Source organism: Lotus japonicus, chromosome 3 (assembly GCF_012489685.1).
Source record: "Lotus japonicus ecotype B-129 chromosome 3, LjGifu_v1.2".
NCBI lineage: Eukaryota > Viridiplantae > Streptophyta > Magnoliopsida > Fabales > Fabaceae > Lotus > Lotus japonicus.
Genome location: NC_080043.1, coordinates 87,157,727 through 87,172,871, shown reverse-complemented (window position 1 = coordinate 87,172,871; position 15,145 = coordinate 87,157,727). Strand labels below are relative to the sequence as shown.

Sequence of the window (15,145 nt, the reverse complement as noted above, 5' to 3'; positions counted from 1 at the left end):
TTATTTTTTTACAATAAAGTGATCAACATATCTATTAAATAGAAATTCCTTTTTTAAAAAATAAATATAGATTTTTAAGATTACTTTCTTGCTGTGCTATGAATTTTATCACTTTTTTTTTCTGGGTACCATGTATGTGTTATGTGACCTTTTCTTTTTATATTACTTTTATTTACTTCCATTTCACTTTTTTAAAATGTAGTCACATTTTTTTCAAATATAATGGCATTACAATTAATTTATTTTATATTTTTATTCACTTATATATATATACATTTATATTAAAATAAATGTATTCAGTATTTTATTATAACGTAAATCTTTTAAATATTTTTCCATGGGCCTGGTAACCCAGGGACGGATCCATGTAGCTAGCTTATAGCGGAAATTGCCCCACAATTTTTTTTTGATTGATGTTATATAGATATATATATATATATATATATATTGTTTACGTTAAACATTTTATATTTTATTACTTCTTATTTATAAGTATGTGTGTTTTCAACACCACATCATAAATAAGTGGTTGAGTTTCGATTCATAAATATATTGTGAAATTGCCCCCCCCCCCCCGACTCAAGTTCTGGATCCGTCACTGTTCTCAACCCATGTTGTCACACAATTGCATCATCCCCATTCCAGAGTCGACTCTCTCAGCATTTCCGTCATCATGCAGCCGTTTGCTCTGCCCTTTGTGCTCCTTCTCTACTTCTCCTTCTTTACTTCTCAATTAGGTTGCCTTCAGGCTCGAATGTTGGCCTACGGATTACGTATTTTACCTCTCTGTGACGTGGTTCTCAGCAGATGCCCAAAGTATTCCTGAAGAAAGGTTTTTTGTCTGTGTATGCAATCAGCAACTGCGTGGGTTCATACTCCCCAAGGCCCTTCGTCATCTTCCCTCATGCTACCATTAACAGCTGTGTAGGTTGCTTTACAGATGGATCACAAATTACAGATACAGATGGAGGCTCTTACTATACGGTAAGCTAGAATTTCCCCCTATAAATTCACCATCCACCAAGTGTATTTTCTTGTGCTTCATTCTGTGCTTTGAACTGAATTAGAGATAGAGATAGAGCTAGAGAAGAGGTAGGGATGGCTGGGCGTTTGAATCAACTAAGTAGCTTACGTTCGGGTAAAAGTAATGGAAGTATTAGGGTTAGGATCATTCGTATGTGGGAAAGTTGCCCAGTGAATCTACCAATGAAGCCATATTCACTTCACATTGTGCTAATTGATTCTGAGGTTTTGCACCAACTTCGTTTAGATTTTCCTTATGTCCATGTCTATGTCTATGTCTATTTATGCCTGCTTATTTGGTTCCTTACTTAATTTATGTTGCTGTTGTAGATTGATCATTGAGGGGGACTGTTTCTTTCTTTTTTTGCTCCTTCAATATGTCAGTCCTTTTGATTCATTGATGTTGCGTAGCTTTTATCCTAAGGGGCTAGGTTGTTTTAAAGGGATTTGTAGTTATGCCCCCTGTTATCTGCTTTTGTTTCTGGTTTCCCTGTTTTGTGTTTTGTTTGCTTTTCTTTTTTGCTCTTGTGATGCTGGTTACTTGTGTGTTTTTAGGCAGCCTTACTTTACCTACCTTGAGAAGGTTGTTCTCAAGCTTTCTTTGTCCTTCAATAAAACTGTTTCGCTTTCTAAAAAAAACATTGAGTGCTTAGTTGAAGTAGATTCTAAAAAAATATTGAGCACTTAGTTGACAAACACAGTTTATGATATGATGGATGATTATTAATTATCTGTCCATGAAAAAAACAACTTTTACTCAATTATTCATTTGGTAAATATTGCAGTGGATAATGCTTTATCAAAGTGTGGTTGTCTTGATTCTGATTGTGCAGTTCATGTGACTACCATATATTGATAAATTTTCATAGCATTTATCACATGGTGTGATTTCCTTTTAGACCATGAACAAAAGAAATCTGTCAATCCACCCTACATCTTAAAATCTGTATATAGTTTCATTGATCTATTAATGCAGTGAGTTGAACTTGGATGATTTTATTGAATTTTCCATTTTTGTTTGCTTATAGAATGCAGGTTGAGTATTATCCACAACTGATTATTTTTTGGGAACTCCTAGATATTTTTTGATCAAGCCATCCTACACGAGTGCATTGCCAAGGTCCTGATGTGGGTAATTAATACAGGTAGTGAGAGTACTTATGCCACCTGTAATTTCTTGTGATCATCCTCCATATCCAACTTTGCACTATGTTTTATCATTTTTAGGAAGCAGGACACAAGCTGGAAACACTTCAGCAACAAATGTTATAGGTAATAACAATAGAAATTTCCTCAATCTACAACTCTTCCAGTGATTCATATCGGGTAGATGTACTTGATTTCAACTCTTATGTGTCTTCTTTAAATTGTGTAACTTATTTTGAATGCTAATTACATTATTTTTGTCGCTTAATTTTTGCCATAATGCCTTTTGTTTAGAATGTGTTGCTTCTGGCCACTTTCATATTAGTAAAACAAGAGATGTAAAATCTGATTTGAAAAGGTAGTAGATAGGTGCTGACCAAGATAACCATTAATATCTCCTCCAAATTGAAGAGAAGTTTATAAGAATTTTGGCATTTGTAGGCCATTAAATTGTTAGCTTGTGTAGGCAGGAAATTATATATTAAAAAGGATAGAAGTAGTTATTGAGGCATTACTTGGAGATTGAGTTAGTCATCACTGGCATAATGGAATCAGTCAATGAAATAATGGAATCAACTGTGGCTGGGGCTAATGTATATCGTCTTACTTGGGAAAAGAAAATGAGTTAGTCAATCGCATAATGGAATCAACTGTTGGTCAGTAGTGGTGCTCTATTGTTTAATAGTTTTGATTATAGTCTAATTTTTTAGTATAGGTACTCAGCTCATTTTACATGTTCTGTTTTTGAAAGAATTGATGTTTCAGTGAAAAAACCTAGTCCTTTATATTCTATGCAAATTAATTTGGTTTCAGTAATCTAATATTATTCATTTCTTTTTTATGTAAACTGACCATGTTTGCATAAAAAAGAAGAAAAAATTGATGATAGCCAAAAGTTTAATTGTTACATTGAGATTAAAAGGATAGACCCTTAGGAGAATTCATTCTCCATTTATAAGTTTATCTATGAGTTCACCTTTCTTTTAGTTCTTTCTTCAACCAATCTTTCGTCTTCATTTTCTGGGATTCGAACATCATCACTGTCCTAATCGAATTACAGTTGTCCCTGGCAGCTTCTAAATGAGTTTTAACATAATGCAGTTATAAGCTAAAAGTTCCTGTACATGATTTCATTACCAAAAATATTTTATGTTACACACTACAATAACAAGTTAATTGCTCAGTGTGCTAAGCGCATGCACATAATTAGAACCCTGTTTGTCTTATATTCAATTCATGAAAATGTCAAGCTCTGTCATAAATTTCTCTTATGCCTCAGTTTTTCACCAAGACTTCTTTCAACATGGACAGTTTATAGAAGGAGATCACCTTTGTTTCAGGAGCTAATATGTACTTTTATCTTTTTAATATTTTTTATATGATGCTTTATGTTCTATAAGATTCACCCTCACTATATTCCACTATTAAACAGTATATGACATTACTTTTGTTTCATATTTATCTTGGTTTCATCTGCTTTTGAGACTTTGAATGTCCAGGTGTTTAATGAAACTTCATTTTCAATCTCTTTAACAGGTCAAGTTCAAAATTGTATCATGTTTATGTTTTTTCAATAGGCTTAATTGCACATTTGCTCCCTCATCTTTCACAATTGTGCGAAGTCACTCCCCCATGTTTAAAATGAGCAGATTCCCTCCCTCATGTTTCAATTTGTGCAGCCGTTAGCTTCCCATCCAATTTCTAACGGAGTTGTTATTTTCACCTCTTCCTTTTACTAACCACACCCCTCAATCAGAAATAAAAATAAAGAAAAAAATAAAAAAAATAAGTTAAAAACAGAAAAGAATATTTTTATAAAAGAAGAAAAAAACTAAATTCATCTTCATCTCCTCCCCATGATCTTCATCTTCTTCATGGTAAAAAAACCCAGAAAAATAAAACTTAAAAATAAAACCCCACTCTTCCATCAAAATCTAACAAGTCACAATCCCAAATTCCAGATCTGACAAGTCATCACATTGCTCAGGTTTTCATCTTCATCCATGAAGCAAGAAAAGGGAAGCAAGGAGAGTAACAAGATTTTCGGTTTTGCTGGGTGAAGAAGATGAAATTTGGGGTGGGTAGATGGTGGTGGTGTGTGGGTTTGTAGGTTGCGAGGTGGGTTGGGATGGGTTTCGGTTTTGCTGGCTGAAGAAGATGATATTTGGGGTGGGTTGGTGGTGGTGGTGCGTGAGTTTTCTTTTCCCCCTTTATACTGGATTTTGGTGGTGCGTGGGTTTAAATGTCTACCATACAAATGCAAATCTGGTGGTGGTGCATGGGTTTGCATTTCTCACCTAACAGTGTTGATGTTGCTGTTTTGTTTCTGTTTTGATTGTATGTTATATCTTTTGTTTTTTTTTTAAAGTGGGTTTAAATTGCTTTTATCAAGATTTATTGGGTTTATGATTTGAGGATTTTTGGATGGTGTTGTTTGCTACTTTTTATGAAGATGAGAAGATGATAGAAGAATGATGAAGATTTTAAAGATAGAGCAAGAAGATGAATAAATCTGGAAAAGAAATTGAGGTTTGAATTTTTTGGATTGAAGAACTTTGAATTTCTGGAATTTTTTTAAAAAAGATGAAGATGATGATGATGGAAGAAGATGAAGTTGTGTATGAATATTTATGGATTTTCAGAAATAGTTAGTTTTTGAAGATAGAAATTTATAATTTAGTGTAGGTGGTGCAGATAGTATAAAGGGAGGGTGAAAATAGCAACTGTCGTTAGTAATTGGATGGAAAACTAACGGAGGGATCAAATTTTCACAAATTAAAACATGAGGGAGAGAATCTGCTCATTTTAAACATAGGGGAGGGACTTCGCACAATGGTAAAAAATGAGGGAGCAAATGTGTAATTAAGCATTTTCAATAATAACAAAACAGCTTTGTTTTAGCAATTCTCAACTCCCTAATACTTTGCCTATTAGTGTGCCCCAGTTTAACTTTGTGATACTATTGACATTTGTTTTCCTTTGGCATGGGAACAAGAGTTTAAGAGGATTGATTTGGACAGTTGGGGCCTTGAAAATTAAAAATTTCATGGAAAGAAGTAATTGCTGAAGTTGGGTTGATTGGTTTTGTCTATCTCCTTCTAATTTGCAAGTAAAATCTAATTTGTTACTGTATTTTAATTTGGTACAGTTCCCTATCTGACTGGCTTTCCTTTGCTAATATGCTAAATGCTGGGTATCAGGGGAGAAATAAATTGATCATGATGATCATTCCTAGCATTCCCTCAAGACTGGTCCTTAAATTCATTTTCAAGTACATGACAGCTGCTGAGTTAGTCGTGGAAGTTTTTTTATATCTATTTCCATAATCGAGAAGCGGTTGCCTTTCAAGGATCATAATCAAGCTCAAACTCTACCACTAGTAATGGCCTGTTAGAATACTCTATTCCCTTCTCAGTACACTGCATATGAATGCTTATGAGATCTTTGGCTTCTCAAACCTCATTTCCTCCTCTTTGGCCAAGGGCCGTTGGAATTTTAATGACTGGATATCAGCTTGGATGCGTGATAGGACTGAATCTTTCTATTTAGAATTTTAAATTGTATGTATAATTTAATAATAAAAATTTATAAATTATAATACATATAATCTACTAATAATAAAATACTATCATGTGTCCAAGTAGTAAGCTTAAATTTCATAATATAATTATGATTATAGAAATTAATGTTAACTTTGTATTATGCAATTTATGAATTTAAATTTTAAATTTTAAAACTAGAACGGTAGAAATCAATCTTACTTTGTAATCATTGACATTAATTTTAAATTTTAAAAGGACTAGAGTTTAAATTTCGTATCATAATTATAAGTTTCATTTTTCTTAAACAAATTATAAGTTTATAATAATGGAAGTTTTTTGGTACATGCAACAAAGGACAAGAAGAACTTAAGAGTTAAAATGTCCCTAAAAAGGAACGAATCAACCACACTAGGGGGAACCACAAACTCTGTGAGTCCATACAGCATCCGATCACCTTCACCTGCCAAGCATCCGTCGTGCTATTCGTCTCTCTTGGAATATGCCTAATACGAACCACCCACCCCACCCACCTCCTCCTCAAAGAGAAGATTAGAAGTTAATATTACTTTATATTATGTGACATTAATTTTAATTTTAAAAACTATAAAAGTATATGTGTGATCCGTGCATTTATTATATTTTGATATTTAATTTCATCTCTTGCATATTCTAAAATCATTTGTGACATTATTCCTATTCTATTATAGCTCTTAATTTTAGCTATTCAACAATGTATGCTGAGTCAGTTGCTTATATAAAATTCAATATTGAGACAAAATGAAATGAAATTACGTATTAAGACCCTGTGCATCGCACGGATCATAATCCTAGTTGGGTACTAAAGGAGCTTTCTAACAACCCATCTCGAATCTACAAAATTTAATTAATTAATATGATTAGCAATAAACATGTTACATGTTTTACTCATACTTAAAGCATTAATAATTGGGATTTTGGTTGCATAGAGTGTCAAGAGAATCTATTATTGAAAATTCAACCCTTAAAGTCATTTATTTGAACGTTAATTGATGCTTAAAGCCCCATTCACATTTAACGCATAAGATGTGTTACCCCACTATTTGAGGGGTGGGAATATACATTGGGGGGGGGGGGGGAGGTCATCTAACACACAATGAGAAATAACTCACATGCTCATGAGAACGCGTATGGGGTCTTGTGATGTTCGATTCAGACGGAGGGATTTACTACATCAGAATCGTTAAGTGGGGATGCTTTCCAGATTTAATCCAACAATTGACTAAAATCAAGTCATTTATTTAACGAGGATAAAAACTTATATAGTATGACATTGAGAGAAGAAAAGAAAAAAACTTGTGGGGGCAATTGCCTCTATCGTGCAACTCGATAATCAAATATAACTATATATGCTTTATTCTATAAAGTGCAATCATCATTTTAAAAGAGTTAAATATAAAACATTCGACTTGTCTTGTGAAATAATTTTGAACCTAACATTATTAATATTTAGCTAGTATTTTTTTTAATATCGGAAAGATAAATTGCACCCGCCGGTAATTGATCCTTGAACTTCCCCCACTCAACTCACATGCTCCCTAGCTCTTACCAGTTACCACTTGAACTATCATTCACGGACACCTAGTATCACAAGTTAAATGTGTACCAAAAAAGTATCACAAGTTAAATTATTTAATTATTAACGGGCTTGGGTGCGGGTATTGCACACCCAACCCATCTCTATGGCCACCTCTTTGAGCTTGGAGTAGAATTTGGTTTTTTTCTTTACTCAGAAAGAACATGTTTGACTCAGCAAATTTAGGGTTGTGTTTAAGGGTATACATTATACACAAGTTTGTGTTTGATTATGATGTCTATTTAAAATTCTTTTTAATAGGGAGTACACCCATAGTCACAACCATCATGAATTTAATATATAGGGTAAGTCACCTTCATTCTCTCTATTAAAAAACTAGATAAAATAGTCCTGAAAAAATGAAACTAAAATTTAATATAAACTTTCAATGACTAAAATTGGTTTTCCCATTTTCATTTTTTGTTTAAACTACATAAATAATTCAATATGATGATTCTATTGGGTATGACCACTATAAAGTAACTCTCATTATCAACTATTTAGTGCAACAAGTATTATATTCACTTAATTTTTATCTTTCAATGATTAAATTGATCTTTATACAATTCACTAACTATTTCTTTTTTCATTTTTTTGATTTCAAAAAGAAAAAACTATTTTTCATATTCCCATTTAAGCTAAATTAACCGACATCATATCTTCCAAAAACCAGAATGAATATACATTGAATCTCTTGCTTTTGTTGTATATTTTTAAAAGTTAATTAAAACCATCTACACAGGTGATTAACAATTAAGAATTTGAGTTTCAAAAAGAAAAACAATTAAGAATATGTAGTTTTGACTATTTTGCTTCTAGAAATTAAACAAAGATATAAGAGAATTTCCATGTGACTATTTTTCTTCTAGAAATTAATAAAAAAAAAAGAATTCTCATTTAATCCTCTATATAACAAAGAACACTCGCTCTCGAAACGGAATAAAGAAAAGCCATTTGAGGCAACATTGATAATAACTAGTGTCTAGTAGTAGTATATATAGTCAATGGTCAACAATAGTAACTCCAAACCACGTTTTCCCAGACATTATTTATGTACGTCGGCCTGACATTCAACCCCAACATTGCATACATACACTATCTCATACTCATACAGTAAAATATGTTGGTTTTATTATCATTAAAAAGATGACTAATACAATTTTTATATTATAGTAAATTATTTAATAATCCTGCTTAACATTGACATAAACTTTTTTTTGTCGGTATGATATCATTCTAACAAATATTGAAGAGAGGGGGGGGGGGTGAAGTATCTTATTACTTATTACGTATGATCCAACAATATAATAGGGGAGTATTACATAATATAATGTAGAATTAATCAAGATCCGTAAGTTGTTGGCCAAAGGAGAAAGGAGTTGCATAATAAAATTTTGGGAGATTATTATATGAGTTAAAGAACAAGTGAATTAGACATCATATATTTAATTTTACTCAACTTTAAAATATAAGGTGTATGAATTATCTCACTTATAAATTGCTAAAAAATTTTCTCTTCGATTTAAAAAAAAACTGCTCAAAATTGTCATTTTTTTTCCAATGTGATACTCACACTTGATATCACAATATATATTAGATAAAAGGTGTGTTAAATAGCTAAATCAAGTGTTTATAATCATCAATACTTGTTCATAAACTAATTTGAATAATTTATTAAAATAAGTTCTAAATAGCTTATGTATAAGTTTATTTAAAGTTATCTTTTTTTTTAAAGTTATTTAAAGTTAAACGCTATATAAGTGTTTTTGAGAACTTATATAAATAACTTATGATCTGCTTAAAAGTCTTGAGTTTATTTTCATTAGCTACAATGACTAGTTCATAAATAAACTTTCCTTATACCTACCAAAAAAAAATTGAATTGCAATAAACTTAAAAATTAGTTTATTAATAAGTACTTATATAATAATTTTTTCTTGCTATTAGAAATTAACTAAGTTATTTACCTAAACACACCATACACCTATGTATAAGTGCTTGTTCTTATGAAATTAAATTGAAAACAACTTACAAAATATCATAAGCTCATCTAAATACTCAGATACTATTATATAAGTTCAAAAAAATTCATGTCAAAATTAATATTATTTATATCAGTAAAAAATTTAAATTAAGTGTAGATTTTCAGTGTTAAAGCAATCTCATCCCATATACAAAGATTCAAGAATGAATTCTAGAAGTAGCTAGTGGCAGTGCCCTTTGTACCACGTGTAGAGCTACCTAACTAGTAAAATCATATAATAAAACTCATACTTGGTAAAAATTTCTCACCTTACCTGTTTCCACGAACCATGTAGGTGCGCACGCCAAGAATGAAAATAACGGTCAACACCCTTTTACATGAGTCTTTAAGACCACATCATCAAGCACTCCAAATTCACATACATAAACAGAGGAACCTTATAAAGAAAGAACACATCAAAACCACAAGCACAAACCATTATATCACACTCAAATCAAAATCTCTCAAAAGGTGTTTGTGCTCTTGTCTCAGTGAGTTTGTAGCTATGACCACACTTGTTCGCAACACCACAGCTTCCATAAGCAGAAGATACAGATACGAGCTTATCGGTCTACAAGGCAAAGACAAGCTCAAATCTATCAGCTACAGACGCAAGAGAGCCAAGCAAAGGAAAATCTTTCTCACAACCTACACGTTGTCTTCTTTGAATGGTTTTGTGGAGCCCAAAAAGCCTAAACTCAAGAGGGTTGCTGTGAAAGTTAAGAAAATTGTGTCTTCAGTTTTGATGTTCATGAGAACTGGTTCTTTCAGCAGATCCTGCAATTCTAGGTCTGCTATTTCTGCCAAGTCACCAGAAAGGAAGAAGAGCTTTTGATTTGTGTTTGATGATTTGTTTTCTCTCTTGACCATGTTCTTCTTTGCAATCGATTCAGTGTTTTCTTTACTGTGGGGTTTAAGAAGACCAATAAGGAAGCAGTTTTACTACTATTTATATGGCGAGTGATGAGAGCTAGGAGATGATTATCAATTATTTTGTACATAATGCTTAATCCAATATCCATTTTCATCATTTGCTATGGTTTCTCTTTTAGCAAGCTGTTTAGCTAACTAATGTGCCCCTGTTTCAACTTTCATTCTGTTCTGAAAACTAAAAAATTAAACTGTTATTTCATTTGTTTATCTGTTGCTGATAAAAAAAAGTAGAAAGGAGTCTTTCTGAGCTCCAGTTATTAACATTATACTTTTTATCATCAGTGGTTCAAAAAAGAATGAAAGGGATTTGAAGGTTGACTGAGGTCTGGTCCTTGTTGGGGAAATAAATTATAATTGGATTAATTTAAACAACTTGTATTCCACACCGTGAATTATCAAATTCTTGTTGTCCAAATTTCATCTCACACACTTATAAAGAATTTTAGCACAGTTGATGATATCTTGTAGACTGTAGTTCGCAATTGAGCAAAAGCAGGTTTTCAATCTGGGTGTTGTCTAATATGCAGCATTTGGAGAAGTGGTGTAGTGCTGCATCATATGCAATAATTGAGGGTAGAATTGTAATTTCACCTACACTTAAAGGTTTAGTAAGAAGTCATTTTGTCAAGCCATTCCCTCACCGCATATGCCACCATCACCGCCAACTTCGGCCACCCATCCTCCATCTCTGGCCATCCATTGTCTATAACTATAACCTCCCTCTACCAAGCTCGTCTCTTCTTCCCCCTTCCATGCTCAATCACCCTGTGCCTAGAAGTAGAGAGAGAGATAGCGAGAGAAGGAGCCTACGGTGGGGAAAAAAGTTGTTGAAAAATCAAATTGAGTTACTTCTTTAGATATGTCCAGTGTTTACATAGAATCATTTTGGGTTACTTCTTCAGATATGTGTTTTCTTATTTATTGTCTGCGAAGGGCGTAGACGTGAAGGGCGTAGACGGAGGAGGCCATCTTGAAGGGCGATGGTGAGCCCACGGTAGCGGCATGGTCGCATGAATTTGGAGGTAAGAGGCTGAAACGAGGACTCGCAGCGGCTCTGGTTATGACGGGATGCGGCGGTGATGAAGCTCGTCCACCCTATCAAGGTTTTCAAGTGGTGCCTGGGTTGGTTCTAGGATGGTACGTGTTGCAGATGATGAAGACGTAGTTAATTTGAAGTATTGTTTTTCTTAATTAATTATGTCAATTAAAAAATGCCACATAGGCAAAAAAATGCTATTTTTTTTTTACGGAAAACGTTAGTTTTGACAGAATAGAGAGGAGGGACCAATATCAGTGCCGTTTCAATAAGTAGGGGACTCCAAATGCTATTTTTTTTAGTTTAGGGACGTATTCCGCATAAAAGTAATAAATGAGGAACCAAAAGTGCAATTAAGCCTTCTTTTTATTATTAATCTATATTTGTTAGTTACTTTTCATTTAGAGTTTAATTTTGATGCATCGACGGTGTAAAATTTTTTTACACCGTCAACCAATCAGATTTCAAGGATGTGAGAAAATCTCTCTTTTTATTTAATTTCATTAATTGACGTGGCATATCCTTGAAATCTGATTGGTTGACGGTGTAAAAAAACTTTACACCGTCGGTGCATCAAACTTTTTATCTTTCATTTATGCTTCTTTGCCAATTTTTCCATGTTTCTCTTATGTGTAATTAATTGTGCCAAGCAATTTATTCTACTATCAGCTAAAATATAGATTAATTTTCCAAAACTTTGCCAATAATCCATTCTACGAGTTTCCTCATTCATTGAATTGCTATCTTTAGGCTTGTGTGTCAAAAGGTTCTTCATTGCCTAATCATACAAAAACATTATATTAGTCCAATTATTGTTTGTCCTACTCCTGCTCAATTTATCATATGGCTTTACAGAAGTAAAATGAAACATTAAATGTTGAAAGTTGAAACATTATAAATATCGAATGAAAAAGGGGGGAGGGAATAAGAATATACGTTTTATTCTATTTTCTTCTTGGAGACCTTGAAGCTCTTGCATTGAGTTAAGTTTTTCTTCAATTCCAAACATTGTTGTAGGGTAATTGGTGACAAAGAAATCCACATTTCCTTCTAGCATCAAAGCTCTTATAGATTATTTCCACAGCAAGGGTCTTAAGCTTTGAATTTACTCATATGCAGGATACAAGGACTTTCCCAAACATCTAAACAAATCAGTCTCATTTTCATGTTCATTCTTCACAACTGAGTTTTTTGTTGTTCAATTTCACAGGTATTTCACTTGTAGCCTACAAGTGAAATAGACAAAAGACGCATATAAATTTAAAATGATAAAAATTTAATAATAATACTATTAAAAATCATTTGAAAAATACATCTGATTAATTAGTATAAAAAAAATACATATAGGCATGTGTTTGATTAATTAATTTTTCATTTTTCTAATGATGGAATTCAGTTAATTTTTCTATCAGATAGATATTCTAGAGCTTTTGGTGGTGGGGAGCTCAAGCTATTTCTATCAATGATTTATCTTCTGGCGATCTTTCCTTTTTTCTATGTGTTCCTTCTCAAGCTAATGGGCCAATAATGTTATTTGTTTCTTTATAATTCCAAATTGCATCTTCTGGGCCTTTGTCCAAACTACAATCTCATTTCTTCAAGGAGAATTAGTGAAGCATAATATATTTTACTCTTTTTCTTGACAAAAACTAGATGTAAAAGTAAAAAACTACAACCATATTGGAACAAATGGCCAAAATGCCTAGCTATATAGTTACTATATGTATATGGATGTGGGGCACGTGGGGGCAAAGGGGAAACTTAATACAATAATATACTCCTATATAAGTGGTATATTAACAAAGAGAAGTGTATTACTAATAAATTTCATGAGAATGGTGTGGGGCAAGTGACCCTCCCACACCCAAAGTAGATCCGTCCCTGCTTGTAGCAAGAAGATTCCTGGTCCAGAACAGTTTCAAGAAGAATAGAAAGAGATGAAGAAAATAAAAGTTTTTAAGGAAGTGTTAAGGTTAGTATAAGAGACTATTTCTAAGAGACTATTCAGAAATCCTCTGTCTTTCTTCCCTTTTGCTTATTTGCTTGCTGATTTCAAGGCTTCCTTGGCGAAAATTAGGAATTTGAGCATTTACATATTGTTTGGTTGGAGAAGAATGGAGGGGAGGGATTTTTTTAACTTGTATTATTTGGTTCAATTTTTAGGAGGGGAGGGTAAAGATGGGACCAAAATCCCTCATAACTCAGTTTTGTGTCTCTCCAAAAGTGGGGGGAATGGGAGGGGAAACATTTTGTTGGACACAATATTTCCTTCAAGTTATAAAACAATATCTCTGTGTCTGCTATCAAAACTGATTAACGGGGAGCAAAGAGTGCCTAACTGTCAATGCTACGTTATTTACTCCCTTCTAACTTGCTCTTTGATTCTAATTTCATATTTTTCTTTTGAACGGCTTCTAATTTCATATAGCTTATAAGCTGATGAATGTGCTAATTTTTTTTCCAGGGACATGACCTTATATCAACCAAGAAAACAAGGCGCTGGAGATCATCATCACAAAATAATTATATTTGTAGTTTCTATTTTTGCAATTTGTATATTTACATATGTATTATATAAAATTATTTTAATTATAATAAGATATGCTGAAGCACGTGCTGAAGCACGCGCTGTTGCAGAAGCAGCACGTGCTCAAGCACGATCTCAGATTGAATTGAGTGGGTTATCTTTTCATTCAGATAACCCACTCCCGTTCAATCTAACCGAGTGCGTCATATGTCTAGATACTTTTGTAGACGATGACGCACTTCTCAGTTATCCATGCAGACACGCATATCATGCGAATTGCGTGTCTGAATATGCTTCACAGAATAGATCATGTCCATTGTGTAGAAATCGAACCTAATTAGATTTTTATTTTATATTTTTGAATTATAATTTGTAATAGCAATCTTTGTGTTTTTTATTATAAATTATAATGTTTTTTTTATACTTTATTGTTATCAACCTTTGTGTTTTTTATTTTTACGTAAAGAATTCCTTTAATGCTAACACATCCATATATATCAAATTGATTTTTTTTTGTCGAAATATATCAAATAAATATCATAAGGTGAAAAAATGACAAACCGAAAGATCTTTATTAAAAAAAAAAACTAACTTCCGGGCCCAAATTACTCTTCACATACCCCATGCCATGATAATAAGCAAATTGACCAGAAAAGAGAAAGGGGGATAAGTTCCCATGGGAGACAATCTGCTCCCTTTCTCAACTGATATCCATTCCAACATAAGTTCCAGCACACCATTAGGACAGCACCACACCAAACCTTCTCGCAACATCATATAAATCAACGGTCATTGACTCATTGGGTGGTTCATTAATCCATAATCACTTCTATAGACCATTTTTTTTACTGGCACTGTAGAACTACCCTAATTTATATATAAAGAAAAACTTTTGTAATCAAGCTGTATATCTTAGTTAAAGCGAGGCATAAAGTTGCAATAATTTTATGTACTGGCAGAAAATTGGTTGGGCTCTTGTTGGTGGATGGTGATACTTTATGTTATTTGTCAATTTTCACTTAAAGATTGTGGTAATATATTGGATTTTGTAGAGTAAGTAAAGTTATTATTTTCTTAACAAAAGATGGATTATAGTGGGGCCTACACATCCAACTCTTTTCTTAACATGCATTTGTATTACTTTTTTAAATTTCTGGATCTACTCCTTTGATATATTTACAAAGAAAAGAATTCGTGGTTATTGAAATTTGAAGTCTATATAATATTTAAGGCATTCAATATTTGTTGGGCTCATCATATTTTTTGAGCTAAATCAATAATGCCCAAATAATAATGAGAAGAA

At 32.8% G+C, this 15,145-nt stretch overlaps 1 protein-coding gene and 1 long non-coding RNA gene across 2 annotated transcripts; both read left to right on the top strand.

Annotated features, from left to right (window-relative positions):
* The first annotated feature begins 542 nt into the window (after window positions 1–542).
* Window positions 543–2,449, top strand: LOC130746931 (uncharacterized). Its single transcript, XR_009022259.1, has 2 exons — window positions 543–984; window positions 2,052–2,449. It is a non-coding gene; the product is annotated as an uncharacterized LOC130746931 (long non-coding RNA).
* Window positions 2,450–9,726: 7,277 nt separating this feature from the next.
* LOC130746930 (uncharacterized) lies at window positions 9,727–10,376 on the top strand. The gene has a single exon (XM_057599718.1). It carries the CDS (start codon window positions 9,852–9,854, stop codon window positions 10,179–10,181), a length of 330 nt encoding a protein of 109 aa, XP_057455701.1. The 5' UTR covers window positions 9,727–9,851; the 3' UTR covers window positions 10,182–10,376.
* The last annotated feature ends 4,769 nt before the right edge of the window (window positions 10,377–15,145 follow it).